This window comes from Tarenaya hassleriana, unplaced genomic scaffold (assembly GCF_000463585.1).
Source record: "Tarenaya hassleriana unplaced genomic scaffold, ASM46358v1 Cleome2, whole genome shotgun sequence".
Lineage (NCBI taxonomy): Eukaryota > Viridiplantae > Streptophyta > Magnoliopsida > Brassicales > Cleomaceae > Tarenaya > Tarenaya hassleriana.
The window spans coordinates 2,256,552-2,282,024 of NW_010965372.1; the positions used below are offsets into that span (position 1 = coordinate 2,256,552).

The 25,473-nt window shown below is 41.4% G+C and overlaps 8 protein-coding genes across 11 annotated transcripts in view; 4 read left to right on the forward strand and 4 right to left on the reverse strand.

Moving 5' to 3' along the window:
- Positions 1–301: 301 nt before the first annotated feature.
- LOC104811772 (protein CHLOROPLAST IMPORT APPARATUS 2) lies at positions 302–3,495 on the forward strand. Of its 2 annotated transcripts, XR_771502.2 has the most exons (4): positions 304–1,761; positions 1,937–2,378; positions 3,133–3,219; positions 3,359–3,495. XR_771502.2 is itself a non-coding variant. In XM_010538591.2 (3 exons), exons 1-3 carry the CDS (start codon positions 1,124–1,126, stop codon positions 2,887–2,889), a joined length of 1,140 nt encoding a protein of 379 aa, XP_010536893.1. In that variant the 5' UTR covers positions 302–1,123; the 3' UTR covers positions 2,890–3,119. The 2 variants fall into 2 exon arrangements, 1 of the variants encoding a protein (XP_010536893.1); XM_010538591.2 differs by lacking the exons at positions 3,133–3,219; positions 3,359–3,495 and adding an exon at positions 2,830–3,119 and having other exon boundaries at positions 302–1,761.
- A 21-nt stretch (positions 3,496–3,516) lies between these two features.
- Positions 3,517–5,241, reverse strand: LOC104811773 (peroxidase 43). The gene is made up of 4 exons (XM_010538592.2): positions 4,932–5,241; positions 4,668–4,850; positions 4,382–4,544; positions 3,517–4,024 (listed from the first exon to the last, which is right to left on the reverse strand). The coding sequence occupies exons 1-4, from the start codon at positions 5,205–5,207 to the stop codon at positions 3,603–3,605; spliced, it is 1,044 nt and encodes a 347-aa protein (XP_010536894.1). The 5' UTR covers positions 5,208–5,241; the 3' UTR covers positions 3,517–3,602.
- A 134-nt stretch (positions 5,242–5,375) lies between these two features.
- Positions 5,376–11,311, reverse strand: LOC104811774 (phosphatidylserine decarboxylase proenzyme 3-like). Its single transcript, XM_010538594.2, is given in 22 exon segments — positions 5,376–5,688; positions 6,528–6,578; positions 6,672–6,758; positions 7,064–7,156; positions 7,278–7,352; positions 7,449–7,544; positions 7,714–7,860; positions 8,079–8,126; positions 8,363–8,463; positions 8,634–8,745; positions 8,949–9,033; positions 9,131–9,234; positions 9,237–9,285; positions 9,402–9,493; positions 9,666–9,749; positions 10,041–10,091; positions 10,168–10,257; positions 10,468–10,536; positions 10,625–10,684; positions 10,782–10,806; positions 10,922–11,001; positions 11,085–11,311. Coding segments are annotated over 22 exon segments (1,890 nt in total). The 5' UTR covers positions 11,223–11,311; the 3' UTR covers positions 5,376–5,535.
- Positions 11,312–11,887: 576 nt separating this feature from the next.
- Positions 11,888–12,684, forward strand: LOC104811776 (V-type proton ATPase subunit G3). Its single transcript, XM_019202513.1, has 3 exons — positions 11,888–12,222; positions 12,363–12,463; positions 12,530–12,684. Exons 1-3 carry the CDS (start codon positions 12,135–12,137, stop codon positions 12,659–12,661), a joined length of 321 nt encoding a protein of 106 aa, XP_019058058.1. The 5' UTR covers positions 11,888–12,134; the 3' UTR covers positions 12,662–12,684.
- On the reverse strand, positions 12,163–13,756 carry LOC104811777. Of its 3 annotated transcripts, none has more exons than XM_019202510.1 (4): positions 13,252–13,755; positions 12,692–13,165; positions 12,422–12,556; positions 12,163–12,250 (listed from the first exon to the last, which is right to left on the reverse strand). In XM_019202510.1, the coding sequence occupies exons 1-2, from the start codon at positions 13,568–13,570 to the stop codon at positions 13,152–13,154; spliced, it is 333 nt and encodes a 110-aa protein (XP_019058055.1). In that variant the 5' UTR covers positions 13,571–13,755; the 3' UTR covers positions 12,163–12,250; positions 12,422–12,556; positions 12,692–13,151. The 3 variants fall into 3 exon arrangements, with proteins under 3 accessions (XP_019058055.1, XP_019058056.1, XP_019058057.1); XM_019202511.1 differs by having other exon boundaries at positions 12,191–12,283; XM_019202512.1 differs by lacking the exons at positions 12,163–12,250; positions 12,422–12,556 and having other exon boundaries at positions 12,725–12,782; positions 13,078–13,165; positions 13,252–13,756.
- Positions 13,757–13,881: 125 nt separating this feature from the next.
- LOC104811775 (putative clathrin assembly protein At5g57200) lies at positions 13,882–17,370 on the forward strand. The gene is made up of 14 exons (XM_010538595.1): positions 13,882–14,208; positions 14,306–14,375; positions 14,470–14,567; positions 14,657–14,795; positions 14,897–15,024; positions 15,106–15,195; positions 15,282–15,398; positions 15,478–15,543; positions 15,632–15,712; positions 15,800–15,877; positions 15,963–16,157; positions 16,242–16,317; positions 16,497–16,627; positions 16,711–17,370. Exons 1-14 carry the CDS (start codon positions 14,119–14,121, stop codon positions 17,152–17,154), a joined length of 1,803 nt encoding a protein of 600 aa, XP_010536897.1. The 5' UTR covers positions 13,882–14,118; the 3' UTR covers positions 17,155–17,370.
- Positions 17,371–18,167: 797 nt separating this feature from the next.
- On the forward strand, positions 18,168–21,370 carry LOC104811778 (oxysterol-binding protein-related protein 4B-like). The gene is made up of 7 exons (XM_010538597.1): positions 18,168–18,353; positions 18,516–18,668; positions 19,539–19,793; positions 19,932–20,028; positions 20,172–20,463; positions 20,572–20,674; positions 20,981–21,370. Exons 1-7 carry the CDS (start codon positions 18,351–18,353, stop codon positions 21,227–21,229), a joined length of 1,152 nt encoding a protein of 383 aa, XP_010536899.1. The 5' UTR covers positions 18,168–18,350; the 3' UTR covers positions 21,230–21,370.
- Positions 21,371–21,538: 168 nt separating this feature from the next.
- The window catches only part of LOC104811779, a 5,149-nt gene continuing 1,214 nt past the window's right edge, over positions 21,539–25,473 (reverse strand). Inside the window, exons 2-11 of the mRNA XM_010538598.2 lie at positions 24,314–24,767; positions 24,080–24,178; positions 23,885–23,985; positions 23,721–23,792; positions 23,552–23,642; positions 23,264–23,344; positions 22,997–23,059; positions 22,769–22,891; positions 22,121–22,159; positions 21,539–22,024 (exon numbers count right to left, since the gene is read on the reverse strand). Coding sequence (XP_010536900.1) covers positions 21,890–22,024; positions 22,121–22,159; positions 22,769–22,891; positions 22,997–23,059; positions 23,264–23,344; positions 23,552–23,642; positions 23,721–23,792; positions 23,885–23,985; positions 24,080–24,178; positions 24,314–24,664 — 1,155 coding nt within the window. The 5' untranslated portion in view covers positions 24,665–24,767 and the 3' untranslated portion in view covers positions 21,539–21,889. The remainder of the gene's footprint in view (positions 22,025–22,120; positions 22,160–22,768; positions 22,892–22,996; positions 23,060–23,263; positions 23,345–23,551; positions 23,643–23,720; positions 23,793–23,884; positions 23,986–24,079; positions 24,179–24,313; positions 24,768–25,473) is intronic.

The window sequence follows — 25,473 nt, forward strand, 5'->3', positions numbered from 1 at the left end:
AACGTTATGGATATTACATTTTTTAAATATAATATATAGTTTGAGAGTAGATTCCAATGGTTTGGATATTGTCTCTAAGTCTGAGTACTATGTTAATTAAGTTTATTTACGTTAGTCGTTCCTTGGAACACGTGAAACCCAGTAAAAGAAAATGCCACGTCATCATTGGAAATCTAATTCAACCAATGAGAATGAGCCACGTTGGAGGATATTATCTGTCAAGGTTTTTGCAGGTGCGTATGGGTTTCTGGAATTAATCCAAAAAGGACATAAAATAATTTATAATTCTAAAAAAATCCATAAAATAATTAAGAGAGGGAATAACACGTAGAGGCCACGCGCCCTATCTCGTCCGTTCGAAGTATGCCGTCGTCTTCTTCTTCCACCACCCTCTGCGAAATTACACTCTCGTATTTACAGAGACACACCTTTTCTTCCATTTTGCATCCCTTTTTACCTTCACAAACCCTAACGTATCCTTTTCCCCCTCTCTCTTTTTATATCTCTTCCCTTTCCTCGTGACTCTCCTTCCCCCCCTTCTCTCTCTCTCTCTCTCTCTCTCTCTCCCATTTCACATCCTCTCCTCTTTACTGGGCATTGGATTTCTCTAGGGTTTTGTGTGGTTTCCTCTCTATTCGAAAGCTTGCTGCTTTTGCTGTCTTAAGTTGGTGGGATTTTTGGATGGCGAAAACTTTGGAGATTTCTCTATTCGGGTGAAGGGGTTTGCTTCCTCATAGTGAGAATCCTCTTTTTCCCCTCTTAAAGTTTTGGCCTTTTTTCTTGTTTTAGTACTCCACAGGAAAAAAAAAAGTCTCAGCCTTTACTCTGTTTTTTGAGTGGTAAGAGGGGTTTAGGGTTTATCATCCAAAATCACAGCAAAAGAGGAAATTCCGAGTTTCCTGCAAAAGTTCTCCACTTTCTTGCTATACCATCGTCATCCACAGTACTGCTCGTACACTCTTCCTTCTGATTCCAGAAATCCGCAATTTTCCTAGAATAATTCATCTTCTGTCATTCAGGCTAAGACCTTTTCTCACCTCCTCCATTTCCAGAATTCCCCAGTTCACCAACCTCTGTTTTCCCGGAAAATCCCACTTTCTCGGCAACCAATCACCGACGGCTGATGTCGTCTTGTCTAAGCGGCGGCGGCGGAAGAGCCGCCGCGTACGGATTTGACCTGGAGATCGTGAAGTCTCCGCCATCGACGTCAACCACCAGCAGAGCAACCTCACACAACACTCCCTCGCCGTCTTCGACGCTGTCGGAGTCCAATTCGCCGCTCGCTATCTCCACCAGGAAGCCGCGGACCCCGCGGAAACGGCCGAATCAGACCTACAACGAGGCGGCGATGCTTCTCTCCACCGCTTACCCGAACATCTTCTCCTCCGACGCCAAGAAATCTCCCTCGAATTCGCAGTTCTTCGGGATTAAATCTCCTTGCAGTGATTTCGACGAAACCTCTGAGCTGCTTTTGCCGTTTGAATCGATTGAGGAGCCCGATATTCTGTTCCATCCGCCGCTGCCAGTGAAGACTGGTATGTTCTTCAAGCAGAAGGAGATGAATTTCGAAGGGAAGAGCAGCAGAGGAGGCGAAATCGATGGTTCGTGGGTGAATCGACTGGAGATATTCGACGATTTCGATGCGGAATCCATTCTGGACGAGGAGGTTGAAGAGGGGATCGACAGTATAATGGGCAGTGTCGAATCGAAAGAGGCGAATCACGAAATCGGCCGGTTAGGGCAAATGATGATGAATCCGTGGTACGGAAGCTCCACCGGATTCGGTTTCGCCGGAAAATTACAGTTGGGGCTCGGATTGAGGAGCACACTCCGAGACAATGACGACGCGAACTGGTGGAGATTTCCGACCGTCGATTTCGATCAGATCTCGCCAAGAATGCAATCTGCCCCAACCACAGCCGTAGCCGCCGGTAAGGTACGGAAGCTCCACCGGATTCGGTTTCGCCGGAAAATTACAGTTGGGGCTCGGATTGAGGAGCACACTCCGAGACAATGACGACGCGAACTGGTGGAGATTTCCGACCGTCGATTTCGATCAGATCTCGCCAAGAATGCAATCTGCCCCAACCACAGCCGCCCCCGCCGGTAAAGCCAAATCCGACAACAAAAAGAAGACAGTGGCGATGGCGGCGGAAAAGAATAAGAAGAAGAAGAAGAAGAAAGTTTCGCCGCCGGCGGAATCGAAGAGCTGCGAATCTGGAAAAGAGGATCGGGAATGGAATCCGAATCCGGAGGAGAGATCTGGTCTGTTGTTGAAGCTCGACTACGATGGCGTTTTGGAAGCTTGGTCGGATAAAGCTTCGCCGTTCTCCGATGAGATTCTAGTGCCGGACTCCGCCGGAGCCGACGGCGTCAATGTACGTTAAATTCACTCTCTCCGGCGATGTGGAAAGTCTCACCTTTCTTCTGAAAACAGAAACTATCGGGTTTTTTTTTTCTGATATTTAATTCTCGTAATAATCTTTCGGCGTCTGGTATTAACTGCTTATCTTCCGCCACGTGGCGCCTGAAATTAGCTAGGTCTCCTTAATTGTTTTATAAAATCTAGAGTATATTATATTAACACGGTAGGATTTTTATGTTGAAATAAGCTCTCTATTAGGGTTGACTTTGGTACGAGATGACGTGAAATTTTGTTGAAGTGTACATTTTTTTAATTTCATTTTCAATTTTAAAAAAACTTTGCACGTGGAGACTTATTGAATAGAAAATAAATAACTTTTGTGAAAAGTATATTATTAAAAATGGTTGCTACATATAAGGTAAATTGTTTATTTCTCTTTTAAATTTCTTATGCTCACTACGCAGGGTACACACCACCATGCAATCAATGCTTCGGGTGCCGCATCAGTTGGCGCAGCTAAATAAGAAATAAAAACAAATTAAATCATTGGAGAAAACTAATCTTAATCATCATCACATTTTTTTTTATTTCGTGAGAAAGCAATATATATTAAATGGAAATAATATATTTGCGACAAAGCTATATATATATATATATATAACACTTAAATTGTCCACTCCCCATTATTATATATATAAAAAAGAAAGTGCAAAATGGTGAATGAATATGATGACAGAATGATATGTGATGGTTTTTTCTGTTGATAGAGGAGTACTTGTTGGGAATGAGAGAAGCGAGTGTGCTGAGATATAAAGAGAAAAGAAGAAATCGTCTCTCTTCTCAAAGAAGATAAGGTACAAAGTCCGAAAGCTCAACGCCCACCAACGCCCTCGTCTCAAGGCTTAATTAGATCTAATCTAAATAACTGTTTTTGGTTGAACTTGATTAGGACAAGAACCTAACCATCGTTGTTGTTGTTGCTGGGTGGGACAGGGACGATTCGTGAGAAGCCCCAACGCCACCACTCCAACTGGAGAACGATAACGATGACCCCTCCCCTTTTGTTTTTGTTCCTCTTTTTAGGTTTTCTTTTTTTTTTTTAACAATAAGTGCCCCTTTTTTTTCCCGCAGACATATTATTGTAACGCACAAACAACAGAAATCAATTGATACAATTTGACATAATAACACAATCTAACATTAAACTAATCTCACCTCCCCAATATTTACCTCCTTATCAATTGAACGCCGAGCAAACCCGTCTTATCTCTCCGTGACGGCCGGTCTTGACCCCAATCCTCCCCATCTTCACCATCGACTCCACGAAATCGGCCTCGAAAAACGGCCCGAAGATCGGATTCAGCAGCCCGAAATAAGAATCCACTACCCGTCGGGTCATCTCGTCCTCGTACAGCCTCGCATCCGACTGCAGAACGGCGAATCCTTGCCTAATGTTCTGCAGAATCTGCTTGTCGAAGCGCCGCTCGCTGAAATGGTCGATGGGTAAGCGAGCATTGATGTCGCCATTTCGAGGGCAACGAGAAACTAGTTCGGGTAAAAACACTGGGTTGATGGTCGGGTCGGGTCCTCCTCCGGGCAGGAAACTGTAGAGACGTTTGGTCATAAAGAAGCACGCCGTTGTCCCGATAGTGTGAGCCGCTGAAACGGGAAAGGAGTGATTAATGCCATTAGAACAGAACACAAACACCTCTGTCGGATTTTATATCTTTTGATTTTGAACAGATTTCATTTCACAAATAAAAGTAGGAAAAAAAATACCATTGTCTTCTGAAGAATAGAATTTAGTTAAGATGTGTACACAGATATCAAGATGTGTGTCATAAAATCGAAGAAACGCAACGAGTCACGTGACACCAGAAAACAATGACAACTCATCAAAGGTTTCGGATTCATATAACTTGAACTTCGTACCAAAGCCTCGAGACCACCGAACAAGCATGACTTTACTCTGGAGAGAGAGAGAGAGAGAGAGAGAGAGAGAGAGAGAGAACATACCGCTGAGAAGGACGAGGTCTTTGGCATTGAGCCCCTTTCGCATGAACTTCGACTTCATCTCCTGCACAGAGTCGTCGATGTCTGGCATATCGCTGGCCAAGGATAGATTCGAAACCCGACCGTCTCTCCTCCCTGTCGGAACCTCGTACGCTGGCCCATTTGCCTGCCATCCCCAAAATCGCTTTCCTTAGGAAGCCCTTTCCTTTACGGCCAAGGAAAAGAGGAAACAAACCAAGAAGAAGAAAAGATGGATTCAATCTTTTTTTTTTTATATGTTGTGTGTTACCAGAGATATGGAGTCTCGAGCAGCCAAGGCGACGATGTCTGAACACGAGACAACACCTGGGCATACAGCTTCAAGCTGGGCTTTGGCCGCTTCTATCGTCTCGAACCCTCTAACCCCTTGGTGACCAAAGGCATTCCTCTCTGAATCGGCTCCGTTGTTCACCAGAATCGATCCGTCACATCCCTAAACCAAAGTAAGATCTCAGAAATGGCGCAGAAAAATGGCTTTCATCAAATAAGTAAAAGATCAGGAAATGGAAATTACCTCGACAAAACAGTCATGGAAATGGAGACGGAGAAGGACAGCAGGGATGGTAGGATCGGAGAGGAGAGCTCCTGTAACGACTCTGCTGATGATTGTCTCAGCTTCAGGGCATGTCTTCGAGTAGAACCCGACTTGGAGTTCACCAAAAGACATCACCAGGAAAAGTGAAAGCAGATACAAAGTGATACTCACCATTACCTTTGTCTTCGCCATGAGAGTTTTAGTAGAAAGGACTTCAAAGAGATGAAGATGCAGAGGAAAAAAAAACAAATACATACAGAAGAGGAGAGATAGGGGAGTTACATAAAAAAAGCTCTTCACAAGACAGCTATTTGCATGTAAAATTGTCACCTAGTAGCATCTATAAATACATACAAACAAATAATGTGATAGACTGACAGACGAACCACAGTCAATGACATCGCAGAGCTCGTTGAATAGATAAACATAAAACAGAAACAGGACACTTGTTATACACAGTCATTGTGCAAGAAACAAGACAATACGTGATGCAAAAGGAAAAATCAAATGAAATTGTTCCTTACTAACCCACATCATATCTTTCAACTGCTCAACTCGTTAGCCCTCGAAGGCTAAAAAGCATTCAGGCAGTTAAAACACAGTTTTCCAACTTGGGTATTACCGATGCAGCAGACGTTGTCTTGTTGGAGACACCCAGTTGCATTCCGACTGAAACTAAAGTCTCCAAGGATCTTGCGCTGTTTGCTAAGAGATCCTCGTCAATACGAATCGCATCCTGCAGAATGAATCAGTCAACACAAATTGATTGATGCACACCAAATCAATTTTCGTATTGTACACGTATTAGGGGTGGGCACGGGTCGGATACCCGGGAAAATCGAGAGATTTGGATTCGGATCCGGGAGGCTCGGGTATTTAACTATGAGATTTGTATCCGGGATTTGGTATTTACGAGTATCCGGGGTACGAGTATCCGGAATAATAGTCGGGTACTCGCGGATATCCGGATCCGGATTTATTTAAGAAAAACAACAATATTCATATATAAAATTTTTAAAACATGAAGATATATTTATAAAAATTGATGAATTATGATAAAATATATAAGACAAAAGAGATAATAAGAGACAAATAATAATAAATTTAATTTTTTTGAATTAATATTAAAAAAATATGAAATTATTTCATCTAAAATAATTGTATTTTATAAAAATGTTATATAAATATAAGATATAATTATTTATAATCATAATACGCGGGTACCCGCGGATATCCGGTTTTAAAAATTCTATTATCCGGATTTGGATCCGGATTCACGGGTATTGAAAAATAAGGATTTGGATTCGGATTTGAAAATTACGAGTACCCTAAAATCGGGTATCCGTGAGACGAGTATCCGACGGATACCCGATTTTCGGGTATTTGTGCTGTCACGTATACAGCTTCAAGAGCGGCGGTACGAACTTTTGTTGCATTCAAGAGATAAAAAGTTGGCTTATGGGCAGTAAGGAAGCAAAAATATAATTATCTGAAGTCCTTTTTAACTTATTATGTCGCTGGTACTCAAAGGATAGAAATTGATTTTTAGTATGCAAAGTATGAAACCGTGCTAACCTTCTCAAAGACGCATATAACTGTGCTTCCGCCGAATGAGAAGTATCCGAGCTGCATATCGAGAACGGTAACGAGAGTGAAGAGTTGGAAGGTACTTGCATAAGAGACATTTGTTTTTAAGTACTTTTCTTTAAAGTTGCTAACCTCATCCCCCTTCTTCAGATGCTCGCCCTCCTTCTTGACAAATGTGATGCTACCAACCATTGTTGCTCCAATAGCAACAAAAGCGACCTGTTACAGACATAGAGTTGAAAGTAAGTTCCGTCATGTGATCAGGTTTCATATTAGAGATTGATTTCCCGATCAGCTGATAGATTTCATGTATTTGTACATGTTAATATTCCAATCTTAGCACATGTTCAGAACTAAATGTTTCTAGTCATTCTAATTCTAAGCCATGGCATTACTTCTGTAGTATTCATTCGGCATTACTTCAGAACTAAGTGCTATTTCTTTTAAAATACAGACACGGGCACACTAATATTAAGAGACGATTAACAGAAATAGATGTCCCATGAGTACACGAGATCACAAACCTTTCCAAATTCCTGTGTCGAGATAATTGCCACAGTCCGTTTATTCTCTGTGAATACGTTGCAGTACTTGCTATTTACTGCAATGGGATTAACCTAGGAAGCAAGGTTAGATAAACAGGGAAACAGAAGAGATGGTCGTGAGAACACATGATAAAGAAGAAAGGAAGTGTTGAATGGTAAGAAAGACGAAAGGAAGGTGCATGACACAACATACTGTATATAAGCATCCAGGGATGTCCACAAACTTTTCTATGACTCCGGAGACGGGAGCATGGAAACGATGATAATCCTGTAACAAGTCGAATACACCATGTAAAGAAGAAACTAGTTAGCTTCTCAGCTTAAGTCTTGCATTTCGCAAGAAAGTATGCAGCCTTGTCTTCACCTGTGGGGCCAATCGGAATATCACCAAAGATCCATCAAGAAAGGCATCGGAATGCACATCCTTCCCTAGGAGGCCTTTAACTGAAAACTTTCGGCCCTATCATTTGTTGTTACGAGAAACAAAGAAAATTATCAGTAAAATTTAGGATGGTGAGCAACATCTACAAGATGAGTTTATCAGCTAAAATATTCATCTCAAAGTTTTTGTGATTTTACAGCTGCCTAACGTAATAAATGTAATGCAGCTACTCTAGAAACCAGTTTACCTTGATCCAGAAACGTGTGCAATTCTCTACAGATTGAAATGCCATTAATCGACAATCGGAAGCACAAACAGCAACATCATCACGATCCACGCAAGCAGCTGGTCTTGCACCAGTTTTTAACTCCCTTACAAAGAATTCATTGAATGTCTGCAAGTAAATGGTCAGCTTCTGAATCAAACAAAAGTGCACAAGGTCAAAGTTAAATCAAGCTATCTAAAGCACAATATTTTCGTAGACTTTTCCAGAAGTCCGTTAAAGCCAGCAGATAATCCAACTCAACTTTAAGTTGTTATCTACAGTGAACTTTTTCAGAAGTTAGACGTGCAGTCTATAGTTCACATCAATAGAAGCTTTGCTTTACTTACCTTAAAGTGATCCAGAGGATACTTGACTTCAGCCATGTTTATTTGATCCTGTAAGGAAGAGGGATATTTCAATTCTCAGGTCAATTTCACCTAAATTTTCACAAAAGAAAGATGATGCCACCAAAAACAAACTGGGGGAATTTGATGTGGGACCTGGCTCTATAGAGAAATAAAGAAGAAAATGTAAGTACATCCCAAACTCTAATCCACAAGTCCCCTAGTGACAGGTTGAAATCCAGCAGTAACTTAAAGAATGACAGCTTAATGAGAAGAAATTATCATGCCTTGAAAAACTCAAGAAACTTTGGTATATTTCGGGCAGATTCAACTGAGTTCATTTTCTTCCCTTGCTTCTCAGAAATATTCAGTAAAATCTCTTTTGCCCCTGCATGAAGGAGATCAATCCAGCAAGAATTACTTGTTTAATTTGGTACAAGGGCAAGCATGCGAGCTTCACAAGCACAGTAAGCACATTGCGACAGAAAATTTTATATCCCGGAGTAATAGTAATGGGATGCATTAGAGGCGAAAGAGAGAAAAACTGAGACTGTATACCTTGGTCCATAAGTCCAAGCCCGATTTTTGACTGGTAAATAGCTCTCATCGACAAAACAATCTTTGAATCAATCAACTCCTCCACGAGCCTCTTTGTCTTTCTATCAATCACCTAAAGCAACAAACAAAATACTAAGCAAAAGCAAGAGTGCCATGAATGCAATTTCATACGGAAGGGAGATGCTCAGAAGAAAGGCAAAAAAAAAAATAGAAGGAATGGCATGATATATATGCATGCATTAGCTCTAATTAGAATATAGAATTTTTAATATATGAATGGTGATAAAGGGCAAAGACGGTAGAAAGAGCACATACCACAATATGTGAAGCACTTGAACCGGTATTCAAGCCGACATCATACGTTGATAAATGAGCCCATTCGCTCAGTTTGAACATCCACCTGACAAATTGTTAACAATTCCAAATGTTGGTTAAGCCAGGAAATAGATTTATTACTTCAGTATCTGATCAAAAACTTTTAGAAATAAGATTCTCACCCATATGACGCCTGTCTATCGGTTAAGAACCCTCCAGTCATTATTTGATTACCAGTTCCTTCGTCAAAACAGAGAGTCATATGAATCATAGCATTGAGCTTATCAGAACTTGAAGAGTCTCACCGCACACGGGGCAATTATTTATAAGTGGCTCCCTGCGATAGAGGAAAGGGAATTACTGAAACTCAAATAGGCAGCGACTAATTTGGTCTGGAAAGAAACATTTCAGGATATATTATTCTACAATACAGCGTCTTTAAGGGGCCATTACTTTTCCTGTTGAAGGGCAAGAAGCGCAGCCAATTCATCTATGCTCACAACACCATCCCCATTCAGGTCAGCGGCTTTGAACAACTCCTCTTTCTGGTAAACAAGTTAGGGATAACATCAAGACGTTTTCCACCAAAATGCAACAATCCAGCGTCCAGTTTTGAAAATGTAGTCAGAGCTATTTCTTTTCCTTGAAACTTTTAGCAGACACAAAAATACAGGCACATGCAACTTATAGAGGTGGTAAAGCCGCGAAAGTTCAAACCTTGTTAGCAGCCACTAGATTGCCGAAAGCACTAATTAGATCAGCAAACTCTGAGAATGATAGCTGTCCATCTTCATTATAGTCCTGCATTTGTTAAAGAACTCAAGCTATCAATTTGAAGCACCCAGGATGACATAATACTCCGTAGAAAAACTGCTCAAGAAAAGCCATTAATGGTAGCATTCGGAAAATTCAAACAGAATCAGTGTGGTAGCTATTTGTTTCTTAGGGGACACAAATCTAGGCACAGCCTAAACAAAGTGAGACCAGAAAGACAAACACGAGGGGACATTTAAGAACGTACTATATAGAAAACATGCCACCACAAAACTACAAGACTGTAATTGATAGGGAGGACGATTGGGTAAAGCATACCACTATAGACAAGATGCGCTTTGCAAAACGCTTCTCAGTTTCAACAGGGTCCTGCACACATTAGCCACCAAAGATCAGCAACCATTTCCACTGCATTTGTCCAACCACGTTTCTACATACAGCAGACCTCAACAGAGCATGAAAGTAAGACGCTGCCAACAACTTTAGATGATGTTGGATCTAACAGGTCGAATGACTTACAACTCGAATCAGATTCCTGCATCATCCAAAAATAAAAGCAAAATAAGCATAAGAATAATCAATTTCTTGCCCATTCTTCGTGACTGACACTACAGTATGCACAAGGATTAAGAAGAATATGGCATGTAATCAGTGGTTAGTAATAAAGACTCAAATAAAATGAATTGGAGAATGAATAGCGAATTACAGAGTGGCATAACATACATACAAAGACAGACCAACTGACCTGAGTTAGAAACTCAAGTAGATCAAGCTCGCAATAACCCACGAGATTGTTCTTGGATAGCCTATTGGTCTGCACCAACCGAGAAAGTCTTGTCAACAGATCATTCCTCACTGGAAGCTGAATCTAGATAGAAGAAAACTAGATGATTTTCACAAACCTCGAACACCGAGATTCTCGCAAGACTGGGTCCATTTCTTTCCAACAGGAGCTTCTTTTCCTGGTTACTCATAATACACAGAAAATCCAACCCGAGATTAGCAACCCGAACTAGTCGCAGATACTTAAGAGTCGCAAATCGGTTTCAGATTTCTCACAGAATTCCAAATCGGCTTGTCCGTGCTGCAAAATCATCACAAAGAAAACGGTACCAGCATTTTTAGAAGAAGAGAAATCAAGCGAAGGGAGATTTCAGGATTGAAGAGGTGAATTAGGAACAGCATCTAGGGGGCCTTACTTGTCAGAGATTTCCGTACGGAATGTCTGTTCCCCGAAGGAAACGCAAGCGAGCCATTTGTCCTTGAACTCCATCTCCGCCTGAAACAGAGTCAAAACGACGGCGCATCACCACCGGTAACAGAAAAATGAAGTTCGCGAGGGGGAGAGAGAGAGAGAGATACGCCGATGAGAGTGAGAAGAGCAATGCCAGCGAAATCCTCGGCAGTCACGAGTCTCTGGCTGGCGGTGCCGGAGTCGTGACGGCGGTGGCTTTGCCGGAGCCATGACCTGCGCGGCTCCGTGGAGTTGCCGTTGCCCATCTCTCTGGTATAGCGCCTGGAATCGGAGGATCAGAGCCAGAGGAAGAAGAAGGAGGAGAGAGAAATTGACTGGCATGAACGCGCACTAACGTGAGAGTGGGTTTTTATTATATGAGATAATGATCGTTACGGGGAAGGTGGAGATGACTCAATAAATTACCACATTGTTTTTTTTTTCTGCTACATATAATTCACGTTGGGAAAAATATACTCAGATATTTTTTTGTGGAAATTTCACAAGTATCTCTCGCATCAACATCAGCTCAACTCTCGACCAAACCCAATGCATTCTTTTGGGTATAAATTAGCTCATTATATTTTTATGTAGTATATAAATTGGATAATGTCTAGGTAAACCTCATGAACTTCATCATTAGTTTTTCTTTCGGTATCCCCAAATAAAATAATGATTAACTAGACATTGGTTGATACGTAACCGAACGGTCTTTATTATATATGTATATAAAAAGGGAGGTCCAATTAATTTGATGTTTTTGTTAAGAACAGATACTACTTTACTAAACATAAAATGGTAAAATTATTATCATGCAATTGATAAATAGTTTAATGTTTGATCTGAAAGTATGAACAGATCCGTTTCGTGTTCAGAGGGGTGTGATTAAGTAAGTAAGCCTTGTTGATTCTTTCCTTGGAGAATGTTTCACACTCACAAAAGGCAAAATAGCAATTCTATTTTGTAAATTATAAATTAAAAAAATTACGAATTTTAATGTTACATGAGTCGAGTCAAAAAACTAACTCCAAGAAGAAAGGAGAAAAGCCCTCTCCATCTAAAGCATGTCGAGGAGAATGCAACTACAAGATAACATCAATTCTATATAAATAATAAAAAAGACAGATACAAAAAAGAAAATCTTTGCCTTTTTTCGTGTGTGTGAAGGAGAGAGCGCCATGGATTCTTTCAGAGGACAAGGTGGGATTCAGATGCTCTTGACGGCTGAACAAGAAGCTGGTCGTATCGTTTCGGCCGCTAGGAACGGTATCCTTCTCTCTCCCTCCCCTCCATTCTTTTCAATACTCAGATCGGTATTAGATACCATCTAATATCGTCAGTTATTACAGGACAGTGAATGTGGATCGACACAGTTACACTTGTTTTTTTTTTCTTGGGTGGATCAGCAAAACAGGCGAGACTGAAACAAGCGAAAGACGAAGCTGAGAAAGAAGTGGAACAGTACCGTTTTCGTTTGGAGGAAGAGTACCAGAATCAAGTTTCCGAGGTAATAACGTCAATCGTTATATCCCAACACAGCTTCAATCTCAATCTTCTTTGGTTTCCTGTCCAGACGAATCAGAGCGCCACTGCAAAGAAGCTGGAAGAGGAAACACAGGCCAAGATTCAGAATCTCAAGAATTCAGGTTCAAAGGTCTCTAAAGACGTGGTCAACATGCTCATCCACTATGTTACCACCACTTGATTCTTCACCTTTTTTTTTTATCACACTTACCCCTCCTCCCTCAGGCGTTTTTTTTTTTTTTAATGAATAAAAATCCATCCGTTCTCCAGCTTCCTCTGTCTTGACTCAGCGAGTTTAGCTCCTCCATACCACGTGCATTCAGACAAACATGTATAAAATGTAAATCATGAGTACTATGAAACATATCCCAGATAGACATTCTCTGTTTTAGAAGAAAATGGGAAGTGAAAACCAGAAACAGGACGACAAGAGAGGTTAAGTACGCTAAAATTGACAAATTCTACATAGGTTCAGGCGTGATCACAACTGGAACACACCTTGTGGCCAGCAAGAGGAAGGATCAATATAACACAACAGGCAACCAAGATGCAGTTTTCGCACCCATATGAAACCGAAAAAGGATTATGCCATCTTACCAAATTAAATATATAGTCCACGAGCTGCACTGAGAGAGGCCAACCGAAACAGTTCAATACTGAAGTGATCACATTCATAGGAGAAATCCTGTAACAGCAAAATTATGCAGTGAAAGAGATTTCATTGACAAAAAGGGACATGGATTTCAGAGACAGCCTGCCCTGCTTGCATACCTGTATTACATATGAAAGACCGAGAAGTGATCAGTGACCGACCGCCGCCATTGGAGCCATGGTCCTTGGCGAGCAGCTGGTGCTCGAGGTGGCGACGCTCGTTTGGCAAGGCAACGAGGAAGGAGAAGATCATGCCGGCAAAGCAGACATGGTAGAGAGGCTGAACCGAGCTGGTCTGAATGTACTTTTCGCTGTAATTATGGATCCCTCTCTTCGCGGAGTTCTTCAAGGGACCCAGCGACAACATTGGCTTCACGTAGGTTAGCACTTCCTTCACCTTCATGCCTTTGGTCTCGCTGAATACCTTCCTGATCGCCATTTTTGTTTGTTGTCAATTTCCTGCCGACGTCGGGGGAGAGCGAAACCCTAACCCTAGAATTTGGGGAATTATTGCTTCTCATCCGCGAGACACGGGAGGACGACGCGTTTTATAAGAATGATGAGTTTCTTTATTACGATTAAGATTTCATGTATGAGAATAAAGTAAATAGCAAGAGGAAGACACCGAAATTCAGTTGGGGAAAATATATCATGGGATTTGTGTTGGAAGATATGATTGTGATCAAAATAGAATATAGGCCAAAAATGAGACAAATTATCTAAAAAGAAAATTCCACAGATCATCAATCTTCTGTTACGCACGTTTTGGGGGAAGAGAGAGAGAAGCTGAACCTATAGTCTGTTAACGTGTTTACCCTTTTCATTTGTTCGTCATCGTCATCATCTTCTTCTTCCTCTGTCTCTCTCTCTCTCTCTCTGGCATCATATCAAACAGATCCGTTGGAGTGTTCAGATCTGTCGGAAACTCAAACCTAATTCCAGATTCTGATTCAGACAGGTTCTCTCTCTGAAAGTGTCGTAGAATCCATGGGAACGTTCCAAAGCTTCCGCAAAGCCTACGGAGCGCTAAAGGACACCACCACCGTTGGCCTCGCCAAGGTCAACAGCGAATTCAAGGTTCCATTCCCATATCCTTTCCCCCTCTGTATGCGCAATGTAGATTCTGTGTACGAAGATCACCAACGAACGATATGAATTCATTTTTGGTTTATAGGATTTGGATATTGCCATCGTCAAGGCCACGAATCACGTAGAATGTCCCCCTAAAGAACGTCACGTTCGCAGTTAAGAACTCTCCATTTTCGATACGTTGAAAGGCTCTGATCCATATAAGTTTCTGATTCCAGAGATCTTTTGCTGTCTTTTCCTTAATTTCAGAAATATTCTCGGCGACGTCTGTTGTACGGCCAAGAGCGGATGTTGCTTACTGCATTCACGCACTCTCCAAGAGATTGTCCAAAACTCGCAACTGGATCGTGCGTGTTTCCTCTTATTACACGTTTCCTTTCCGAAAATCCGATTTTATATATGATTTCCACTGAAATGTCTGCATGCACGTACGCAGGTCGCAATAAAGGTGTTGATAGTGATTCACAGAACATTAAGAGAAGGCGATCCCACTTTCAGAGAGGAGCTTCTGAATTACTCACACAGAGGACATATACTCAGAATCTCCAACTTCAAAGACGATTCCAGCCCTCTCGGTGAAAATACCCTCTATCCCTTTTCGTTTTTCTGTCACACCTCATGGCCGAATTCGCCGTGGCAACGTTTGAACTTGGCTTTTGTCTTGTCCGAGACGCAGCCTGGGACTGCTCGGCCTGGGTTAGGACATACGCTCTGTTTCTGGAGGAGAGGCTCGAGTGTTATCGTGTCTTGAAATACGACATCGAGTCAGAGCGTTTGCAGAAAGCCTCTGGTGCCGCTTCCAAGGTTCTGTTTCTGAACTTTAGATTTTTATATATAAATATGTCACAACCCCTTGGCCAGAACTCGGGTTTAAATGCTTTGCAGACGCATAGGACGAGGGTACTGTCTGGAGAAGACTTGCTAGAACAGTTACCTGCGTTACAACAGCTTCTTTACCGGCTTGTCGGCTGTCAGGTAAGATCATATTTCAGACCAAACTTTACATTTCGTGTCCTAAAAATGTGAAGAAAGAAAATTCTAAGTTGGTATCAGTTGTGCAGCCTGAAGGAGCAGCCTATAGCAACTATCTGATCCAGTACGCACTCGCGTTGGTGCTTAAAGAGAGCTTCAAAATATATTGTGCAATCAACGACGGAATCATTAACCTCGTAGACATGGTAATGATGTTCTGTCTTAAAACTCCCCCCTGTCTTGTTCTGCTGAAGTAAAAGCGTGTATTTCTGCGTGCCTCTTCAGTTCTTTGAGATGTCAAGACATGATGCAGTCAAAGCTCTCAATATATACAAAAGGGCTGGTCAACAGGTGAGAGATAGCCACTGCCTTCTTCCTTCGAATCTTCTCTTTAGGTTTCAAACTATGCAACTTGTTCAAATTGTTTTTCTTTGTGCAGGCTGATAATCTGGCTGAGTTTTATGAGTACTGCAAAGGGTTAGAGATCGCGAGGAACTTTCAGTTCCCGACGTTGAGACAGGTCCTTCAACTTTGCAACCCGAGTTCTGTCTGATTGCGTACATCACGAGTCTAACAAAGTGTGCTCGTTTCCTAATCTGGGTTTCAGCCTCCACCATCTTTCCTCGCGACAATGGAAGAGTACATTAAAGAGGCTCCTCAAAGTGGTTCTGTTCAGAAAAAGCTGGTATGATACTGAGATCTCATCGTATCTCGATCCAACACACGAGCTATCAGTACCGGTTTTTTACTTTTTTTGGCCGTTCGCTCAGGAATACGAGGAAAAGGAGGAGGAAGAAGAACAAGAAGGAGAACAACCTGAAGAAGAGGAAGGCCAGAAGGAAGCTGAAAACATCGAAGACAACAAGCCTGTAACCGAGGAAGAAGAAGAAGTGCCTGAACCTGAAGTAGAAAAAGAAGAGGAAGAAATCAAACCGGCGAATTTGATAGACACCGATGACCTATTGGTAAGTCATCTTCCTATTCACCCGGAAGCCAACTGTTATTACCACCAGTGACCATTGTCGTCTATCCTGTCCTAATGGTTGCAGGGTCTGAGTGAAATAAACCCAAAAGCTGCAGAGATTGAGGAAAGCAATGCATTGGCTCTCGCAATATACCCACCAGGTACAGACGCCTCCTTTCCATATTCTTCACACCAAAAAAATGTCCCTTTGGTCGATGATACCACTTCCTCTCCATAAAAAAATGCTCCAAGAACCATACTTGAGAAACAAGTTTCATACTGCAAAACTACAATCTCGATCGGTGACCCGTTTTCCATTGGCGTGAAAACGTCTATCCAGGGCACGAGGCTTCAGGTCCATCTAACAGTCTAAGCTTAATAGAAGCCAGTGGAACGGGGTGGGAACTGGCACTGGTCACCCCTCAGAACGATAACAACAAAGTTCCACGGCCAGCGGTAGAAACCAAACTTGTAAGTTCCCATATCTCTAGCCTAAACCCGAGATTTTTACAGGACAAAACTTAAAAACCGTTGGTGGGTTTGTGTAATAACAGGCGGGAGGATTCGACAAGCTTCTATTAGACAGCCTCTACGAGGACGAAGCAGCGAGGAGACAGATACAACTGACAAACGCAGGATATGGGCATGGAGGAATGGCTGTAACAGCTCCTCCAAACCCGTTCGAGATGCAGAGAGATCCGTTCGCCATGTCTAACACCATTGCACCTCCGACGAATGTTCAGATGGCGATGCTGTCTCAACAGCAACAGCAACAACAGTACGAACAACAACAGCAACATCAGATGATGATGATGCAGCAGCAGCAGCAGTATCAGTACAATTACTCGACAAACCATTATCACCATCACCAGTTCCCAAATCCCGCTTCTTCTTCTCCTAATCCATTCGGAGATCCTTTCCTTGCTCTTCCCGCTCCCCCTGGCTCTTCTGCTCCTCAACACCATCAACCCACCTCTCATCACCATATGCTTCTCTAGACTCTCTCTCTCTCTCTCTCTCTCTCTCTAAGAGTTTGGTTCATTGATTCGTTTATATTCAGGGCTATATATTGTCATTCTTTTATTCTTTCTAGTGGGAGGATTTCGGTGTTCCCTTCTTTTCATCTCTACAATCTGTTCACATTTGTTCCTTCTTTGTCTTAACAATGCTTCGTATAAAGATGTGTGATCTCTTCCAAAGATAATAAGGAGACGACGCAATCAGATATTCTTTTCGTAATCTTTTTATGGGGCAAAACACTACTGGTCTGTTTCCCAGCCATTTTCTCTAAATGGACATTGAGAAAAGAAGTAACCGGCTCCATCGCCAAACAGCTGACCTTATATGTATACAAATGCATATACGGTCGTAGTGTACAAATCGTTTGCATTGACATTGATCGCTTTTGTTCCCCGACACTTCTTCCCCTCGTCGGAATCTCAACTCTCCGACCAGACCGGACGGTTTCTCTGGCTCAAAATGAATACGTAGAAACATGTTTTGTGTAAACTACATTATCGTGTGGAGAAAAAGGGTCGTCACATTAAATTTTTGGCTGGCGAAGTAGTTCATGGCACTTTAAAAGCCGAGATTCGATCTGATTCGATGGAACGCAGATTGAGGTATGGCGAATAATGAATACAGAATACGAATAGGTCACCGGTTCGCTGGTGCTTTGACTTTTTGCCATCGTATCCCGCCTATATCTAACTTATAATATAAGTTGATGTCATGAGAACACATACAAAACTTTATAACACGTGACATGATATGACAACCGTGGGTCCCTTTGGTCATAGTATAATTCTACTGTGAACTATATCAATCAGTGAGGCCCATGCGAGAAAGTTTCTCCTTTTGTCTTATAAAAGATGCTGGAAGAGATATTTTATTCAACTATCCGCAAACTTACTCTCCAACGCTCCACACACACACATTCATTGCTACCATATAGTAATAACAAATAACAGTAATGCACGAAACTCAATAAATCTAACTACCATCATGTCTTCCCTTTACTCCAATTGCTGGTCCGACACTTCTCTGTGTTTTTCTTCTTCTTTTTCCTAGCAAAATTCTATAAATTAACAGGTTCTCTGTCTGTTTCCTTACAAAAGAAGATCTCGCTTCACTTCGAGCGATCTTCCTTCTCCTACGAAAAAAAAAACAACAGAAGAAACAGTTCTCCTTCTCGATGGTAAATGTGTCGCCACGTCTCCAAGTGGTTCTTGTATCGTATACGTAAATTGGTGTTTTGTTATTGTTGTTTCCATGGAACCTTTGATTTCAAAACAATGTTTACATTAATCATTGTGCAAGTCTTTCCTCTAATTGTGCGAATTTTCGCGACCCAATACAGGCCGAAGCAGAAACTGCAAAACGCGTGGTGATAGCGAAGCCGTATTCGTTGGGAGATGAAAAAGACTCTGAATACACGGCTCCTAACTTCCTCCGTCGGATTCTAAGCCTCTTCAAGAACGTACGCCCCGGCTCCGACCTCTCTCACTTTCAGGTATATAAACCCTATTTCTTCTTCTCCTTATTAATTTTTATAACAAGGGTTTAGTTATTATTATTAATTTTAATAACAAAGGTTTGGTGTTAATTAATTTGCGTTTATTCATGGCGAGTTTATACATTTATTTATTATTAAAAAACAACCCACACAGAATCAATAATTGCTTGTCTGTTTATATTCTGGGCACTGCATGCATGCATGCAGGTAGAGGCAGAACTTTTGCCCTTCATTCCTTTCCAAAAACATCATAAACGAGGAGTGTACACTGAGTCATATGAGGTTATAGATATTCTCCAAAGATTCGAAACCCTTTTTTTTTTTATCTGAATAGCTATAAAGTTTCAAACCCTAGTTTCCACGAATTTGATGGTTACACATCAGCTAACAAATCAAACCCTGATTTAAGATATAAACTCTATTATTAAGAAATAATTAGGGGAAACAACATATCATTTTGAAGCAAGACAAAACAAACACTGTTATAGTAATTTGGTAAGGACACTCAGTTCACTTGGCTTTTACTTATTTGTTTATTTTCTGGTGACGATTTGTGAATGAATATATTATACCGAAAATAATTTTTAAGTGTAATATCCATTCACATTGGAAATGGTGTTAACACATGGCTTAGAGTTAAACACCAACGCAACGACAAAATAATAATCCCCCATAAGTTAATAGTCTCTTCTCATTTATTTTGTATGGTTAGAATATTGGTTGTACCATCAATGCTTCTCTCATTTATAGTTACATAACCCTATCATCATTTTCTATGAATTGACTCGCAATGTGACGCCCACGTAGACATGTTTGATCTTTCTTTTCTTTTTTTTTTATTTAATCTTTTATGTTTTGTTTGGTCAGGTGAAGATGCCACCTCCTTTGAATCTACCAAAGTCGCAGCTCCAATGTTACGGGGAGTTAGTGTACAGCTTCGGCGGCCAAGATTTGCTGGGCATGTGTAACCACGGAGATAGACCGATCCAACGGCTGAAACGCGTGCTGACGTGGAACATCTCCACCATCCGACCGTTGATCTTCGGCATGGCTCCTTACAACCCTCTCCTCGGCGAAACTCACCACGTCTCCCATGCACATATCCACGTCATCCTCGAGCAAGTATATGTCCAACATATAATCACACTTCTATTTCACATTTATTTTTCTTCTATTTGAATTTGTGACTACATATCATAATCAATGATACGTAACACGAATTTGACTACATATCGTAATCAATGATACGTAAATTTACAGGTGTCGCATCATCCACCGGTATCTGCACTCCACGCTTTTCACGAGAAAGAGAACATTGAAATGATTTGGTGTCAATACGTTAACCCAAAATTTCGTGGTACGTTATAGATTTATCCTTAGAAAGAAAACCACCACCATAATCACGATTAACCGCATACATTATTGCACATATATAACCCTAAATTAAAATCATTACGATGTTCGTATAATTAATCGATCGATCGATCTTGAATTAACAAGGAGCCTATGTGGAGGCTGAGGTGAAGGGTAAAAGGACAATGAAGCTGTTGAATAGAGGAGAGACTTACGAGATGAGCAGTCCAAAGCCTCTTATGAGAATCCTGCCTGTGCCTGGTGCTTACTGGACCGGACACACCCACGTCAAGTGCTCCGAGACCGGTCTCGAGGCTCAGTTACATTTTCCGACCGATTCCTTCTTCGGGTTTAGAGGAAACAATCGATCCATTAAGGGCAAAATCTTCGAATCTCGTTCCGGGAAAACACTGTACGAGGTTTACGGCTACTGGGACAAGTAAGCGTTGCTCGTACTGAAATCTGGAACGTATAAGATTAGGGTTTTAATTAGTTACGTCACCTAAAGATAATTAAGGAGGGTGCATATGCATTTATCACTTTTAAGGACGGTGAAGGCAAGGGATATGAAAACAGGAGAGGAGGAGGTCATATACAATGCCAAGGATAACATCTCAGCAATCGCAACTCCCATCGTCCAGAACTTAAAGGTATGGACCAAGAAACTCGACATCTTTCGCTTAATCCTTCCGAATATATGCATAAATACATATACAGGGACAGACTCTCTTGTATATCAATGACATCACAGACTCCATTTGTTTAATTACAAAAATTTACTTTCTTTATAGATTTTAAATAAAATTATTAAATACCCTATAACAAAATTAAATTTTTCTCTACGATTTTTTTTTTGTGATCCCATTCTTTATTATTGCACCGGTTATAAATTTGTCTGGATCCACAACTTTCTCTCTCTCTATATATATATATATAAAATGTTGTGTCGGATGCAGGAGGTGAAGGAGAGCGAGTCGACATTGGTGTGGAGCAAAGTGAGCGAGGCGATAATGGCGAAGGACTGGGAGAGAGCAGTGGTCGCGAAGAGGGCCGTGGAGGATAGACAGAGGGAGTCCGCGAGGGAAAGAGAGGCATCGGCCAAGACCTGGACTCCTCAGCACTTCTCGGTGAGCTGTAACGGCAACGATTGGGATTGCTCCCCTCTCGACACCACCGTCCCTCCGGCTCCCATCGTCCTGACCTGACTCACCAGGCAAATGGCTCATGTACACAAAATTCACGCAATATCGTGCATGCGTATATCTGTGGCTTATCATTTTAAACAGGGGCGGGCAAAGTTACCCGTATCCACGGATAACCAACTTGCAGAATCCGATTTTAGAACACTCAAACGTCATTAAAAATCCAAATCTGAATCTTCAAATCAAAATCCAAATTCGAATCACATGAGTTTGAAAATCATTTGGTTTAATCACCGGTTCACTTCCTTTGATCAGCAGATTATTCGGTTTAGCCATCATCACAAGTATAGGGTGCCTTTAACTCCCCAAAACAAAACAAAAAAAAATACATACTTTATATCTGAATAATAAAACCGTATTCTAACTCTGAGCTGTATCCATATTCCTAAGAATCCCGAGTATCATGACATTCTCTGTAGATACCAATGAAAACATAAACGGGTACCAAACCGAACCATACACAAAAATGTCAAATACCAAAATCCTTAACCAAAACTATCCCCTCCGGTTGCATCCTACATGATAATCAGGCTTGCCTAAGCTTCCCCGTCAACCCGAGACATCCAATTTCATTATAAATTTACAGTAAGAGCGATCTGGAATTGTCGGGTCCCCAAGAATGGTCGGGAGGTTCGGTTCAAGATTCGGTCCGGTTATCTCAGATCATAGCGTGCCGGTGAAATTAGGGAAGAGGCTAACCAGTGGGTTGAGAGCGTCCCGGTGGAACTTCCTAGCGAAGAGATAACAGGGTCTTCTTATTCCGTTCCATGTGCATGGCCATCGAAGCTCATCCCCATGCTTCAACCCATCACACAAAACGCAGTTTTTCAGCGTTTCACACGCAGTAGCAGCGATTTAATGCAGAAGAAACAAGCCTTTGGATATATTACGTACCTTGCCCATGCTTGTAACATGGACGCTCATGTCGTCCCACTGCATATAAATGAGAAAAAAATTTAATAAGATTTAGATTTGATCTGTGGAAAACGCATAGAAGCGTGATTTCAACAGTTCTTGGCATTTCTTCAAACACAAACTCTAACGTGGGATGGCAAAAAACCCCGAAATTTGGGTACCAAACACTGTATGAAATGAGATGAGATCGTGTCTCTCTTTAGAAAACTCTAACTCCGGGTTTGGATTCGGGTACGTAATCACCCGAGGATACCGAAGAATAGTTAATTCACGGTTTGAACCCCCAGGTTTTAATTATATTACATAAAAACTTAAACATAAGTTTCTTCCACTCTTACAATTAACCTTATCGTTTCACATCTTGAATAGTAAACTGATAAATTCAGAATGAACTCTAAATGGTTCTTAGACATAAATATGTACTTACTGGTTATGGATAGATTTATAAGCATAAATGTGTGAAAAATTGGCCAAAATGGGTTTGAATGTTCAGGTTCCCTTACTTATGGGCAGCCGAAAATTCTCTCGGGTAGTAAGACATATAACCCGACACATTCGGGTTCAAGTCTGGATATCCGACCCATGCACATCCCTACACTGAAGTAGCAGAGGAAGGTTCTGACATACCGTGAGATTTTTGAAGAATTCGTAGGAAATATCTCGAGCTCTGTACGTCTTCGGATGCCACCTTCTTTCTGACCAGTCGACGTAAGTCACTGACCAGTTTGAAATTCCCGCAGGATCGAGCATCTGAACGACCGGAAAAACCCGAGCCAAAGTGTTTGCTTCAGAGGTCAACAATCTGAAGAACTGCTAGAAAGGGTTAAGACTTATGTAAAAGGCGTAAACCCTTACATGGAAGAACGTCGGGAGGTAATGCTCGTCGGCTATGCAGTTTTTGTTTGCTTCCACGCCAGGCTGCATATTCAAGAAACTTTCATTTCAAAAACAAGAAAACAGAGCGAATATCGCTTGTAAACCTTTCGATCGATCCGTAAAAAACCCGACAATACCAAATCTTGTAAGCTTAGCCCAGAAAATTTGGATCGTAACGCAAAACTCAAAATTTTTATGCATGTCATTGTTATAAATAGATCGGGATACATAAACGGGAAAACCTACCCTGCAGTACTCTCGGAATTTCGCATAGTAGAGACTATCGGCCATCACTATCACAGCATGTTGTCGCTTCATTGTGAACCACTGTCGAAAATGCCAAAAAGAGAAAGAGTTTTAAACCAAAGAACAACTCATTTTACCAAAAAAGGTAAGTTTCTGATGTATATTCTACAACTACGCATATATATAATCCTCACGTTATAAATATCCTGAAACTGTATAGTTGTATCTGTATATAGATTTCGAGTTTCGGGTTAGGTCGCTTATATTTTTCTTCGTTCGGTGTTTTACCTGAGCACCCTTTCTAAAATCTTCCCGGGGGATTTCAGGTAACATGTGTTCCATGTGCCTGCCTGTCCCGTGTGGACCTAGATCCTCAAAACTTAATATCGAAGCCGTGAGTCAATGGAAGGCTAATGTAACGATAAACTCTTTTTAACATAAGAATAGATGGATTTACCAGTCGATGAAGCTAACGTTTGCGTAAATCAAGTATCGGTAGGTGTAGTCAAAAGTATGAATCGGTATACAGCTGCAGAACTCGAGACGAAAGAGATTCTCTGATAAGGGAATCACGTTGAAATCATTACGGGGTAATATCAGGGAAAATGGCATTGAAATTACCTCTCTGAGAGAAGAATAAAGTGTTGATTGTCAGGATCTTCAAGAGCGGTAGCTAAAAGCCGCCTCTCTGCATCAACCATCGAAATCCTTCCCCATATTACCTACACGTTTCGAAAAAAAAAACAAGAAAAAGATTTCAAGAATGCACGAGTTTCGTTATACACATTTTAGTGTTTATTGGCTTTTTCACTGGACCTGGTCACTGTGGATTTCGCGATCAGAAAAGTAACGGCTGATATGAACTGGTCTTTCCTTCGATGGATGTATGTATACAGAGAACTTTCCCTCGTGCCCCTTCATGTGAACACAAACGATTATCAGCATTAAGATCAATCATGCTCCCGATTGATTCGTATATACATGTGTGTATGTATGTGGGTGAAAAGCAGCCTGATAATTAAGCAAATGGCGTTATTTCCCAGGTTTTACCTCGAAAAACTTATCCCAGAGCTTCTCAAATGGCAAAGAACCCGGAGTTAAGAACAAGAAGGCGATTTTTGAGCTTTTAGTTATAGCGGGAGGCGTTCTCAAGATGTCTCGGATCACTGCACGGGCAGCTATCTCCTCATCCGTGTATTTCCTCACGTGAACCGGAAGCCAACCTGATAGAGCTTGACATCCTCTGGAAGACAGACCATGACATGGGCTTCTGCTGTGTTGCTGGAACATGTGAGCACATACCAGAAGTACACTTGTGATTGAAACTAACACAACGATCCATAAGGGCTTCTTCAGAGAAGAACGGTGGCGTGGCCCAGACAAGTGCTGCGTATCGCCCATCGAAGCTGCCAAGCTGTCCTGTCCCGACCCACCTTTGATCTTAATCGAAATGCATCAAAGTTTGAATCTTTACCTCTTTACACTTCTTTTAACATCAGGAAGCCTGAGGAATAATGATATGAACGCATAAAAAGGGTCAAATTACTGTTGATCAATGATGAACAATGAACACAGAAAATCTCCGATCATGGAACCACCATGGATGCTACCGGTCTACTCGCAGGTATAAGATTACTGACTAAAACTCTCAGAGAGTAGAAGACAACAGCAAAGTAAATACACCAAAAAAAATGATGGGCCAGGCAAGATTTCTGCAAAAGTTAAGCTATATGACATAAAGAGCAATTGAGGATCATGCCTATCAGCATTCAGACCAGTCTGTGGAACTTGTCACAAGTAAAACCACAAACTGAGAAGAAACTGTGCATGCCAATTCTTAAAATTGCAATAGGATTGACCCCAGATTCAGCGATGAAACAAAAACAAATATACAAAATCCAATATGCAAAATGTAAAGTCATATCACCCATTGCTTTAATCGAAAGGCACAAAGGTTTGAGTCTGCACACACACTTTTCTTTACATCAGGGAATCTGATGGAATATATGAACCCGAGAGCAACCAGGGCCTTGATCAAATGGCAGTTCATACAAGAAATAGGAGTTTATTTTCAATCCAAGGGAAGGGAAGGAAGATGGGAGAGCCTTAGTTCATCAGATCATGCAGATGACATGAATGTTAACGTTGTCTGGAAAACTTTAAGAAAGTGGACGACAAGAGCAAAGGGGTCAGCAGGAAATACGGGAAGC

Coding starts and splice junctions, on each gene's coding strand:
- LOC104811772 (XM_010538591.2), top strand. CDS start 1,124: ATGTCGTCTTGTCTAAGCGGCGGCGGCGGAAGAGCCGCCGCGTACGGA. Junction 1,762..1,936: donor CAAATGATGATGAATCCGTG/GTACGGAAGCTC, acceptor GCCGCCGGTAAG/GTACGGAAGCTCCACCGGAT. Junction 2,379..2,829: donor CCGGAGCCGACGGCGTCAAT/GTACGTTAAATT, acceptor CTCACTACGCAG/GGTACACACCACCATGCAAT.
- LOC104811773 (XM_010538592.2), bottom strand. CDS start 5,207: ATGTATTTGTTTTTTTTTCCTCTGCATCTTCATCTCTTTGAAGTCCTT. Junction 4,851..4,931: donor TCCATGACTGTTTTGTCGAG/GTAATTTCCATT, acceptor ACTTTGGTTTAG/GGATGTGACGGATCGATTCT. Junction 4,545..4,667: donor CTCGAGACTCCATATCTCTG/GTAACACACAAC, acceptor TGGGGATGGCAG/GCAAATGGGCCAGCGTACGA.
- LOC104811776 (XM_019202513.1), top strand. CDS start 12,135: ATGGATTCTTTCAGAGGACAAGGTGGGATTCAGATGCTCTTGACGGCT. Junction 12,223..12,362: donor CGTTTCGGCCGCTAGGAACG/GTATCCTTCTCT, acceptor TGGGTGGATCAG/CAAAACAGGCGAGACTGAAA. Junction 12,464..12,529: donor ACCAGAATCAAGTTTCCGAG/GTAATAACGTCA, acceptor TTTCCTGTCCAG/ACGAATCAGAGCGCCACTGC.
- LOC104811777 (XM_019202510.1), bottom strand. CDS start 13,570: ATGGCGATCAGGAAGGTATTCAGCGAGACCAAAGGCATGAAGGTGAAG.
- LOC104811775 (XM_010538595.1), top strand. CDS start 14,119: ATGGGAACGTTCCAAAGCTTCCGCAAAGCCTACGGAGCGCTAAAGGAC. Junction 15,399..15,477: donor TCATTAACCTCGTAGACATG/GTAATGATGTTC, acceptor GTGCCTCTTCAG/TTCTTTGAGATGTCAAGACA. Junction 15,544..15,631: donor ACAAAAGGGCTGGTCAACAG/GTGAGAGATAGC, acceptor TTCTTTGTGCAG/GCTGATAATCTGGCTGAGTT.
- LOC104811778 (XM_010538597.1), top strand. Junction 20,029..20,171: donor CGTTAACCCAAAATTTCGTG/GTACGTTATAGA, acceptor TGAATTAACAAG/GAGCCTATGTGGAGGCTGAG. Junction 20,675..20,980: donor CCATCGTCCAGAACTTAAAG/GTATGGACCAAG, acceptor TGTCGGATGCAG/GAGGTGAAGGAGAGCGAGTC.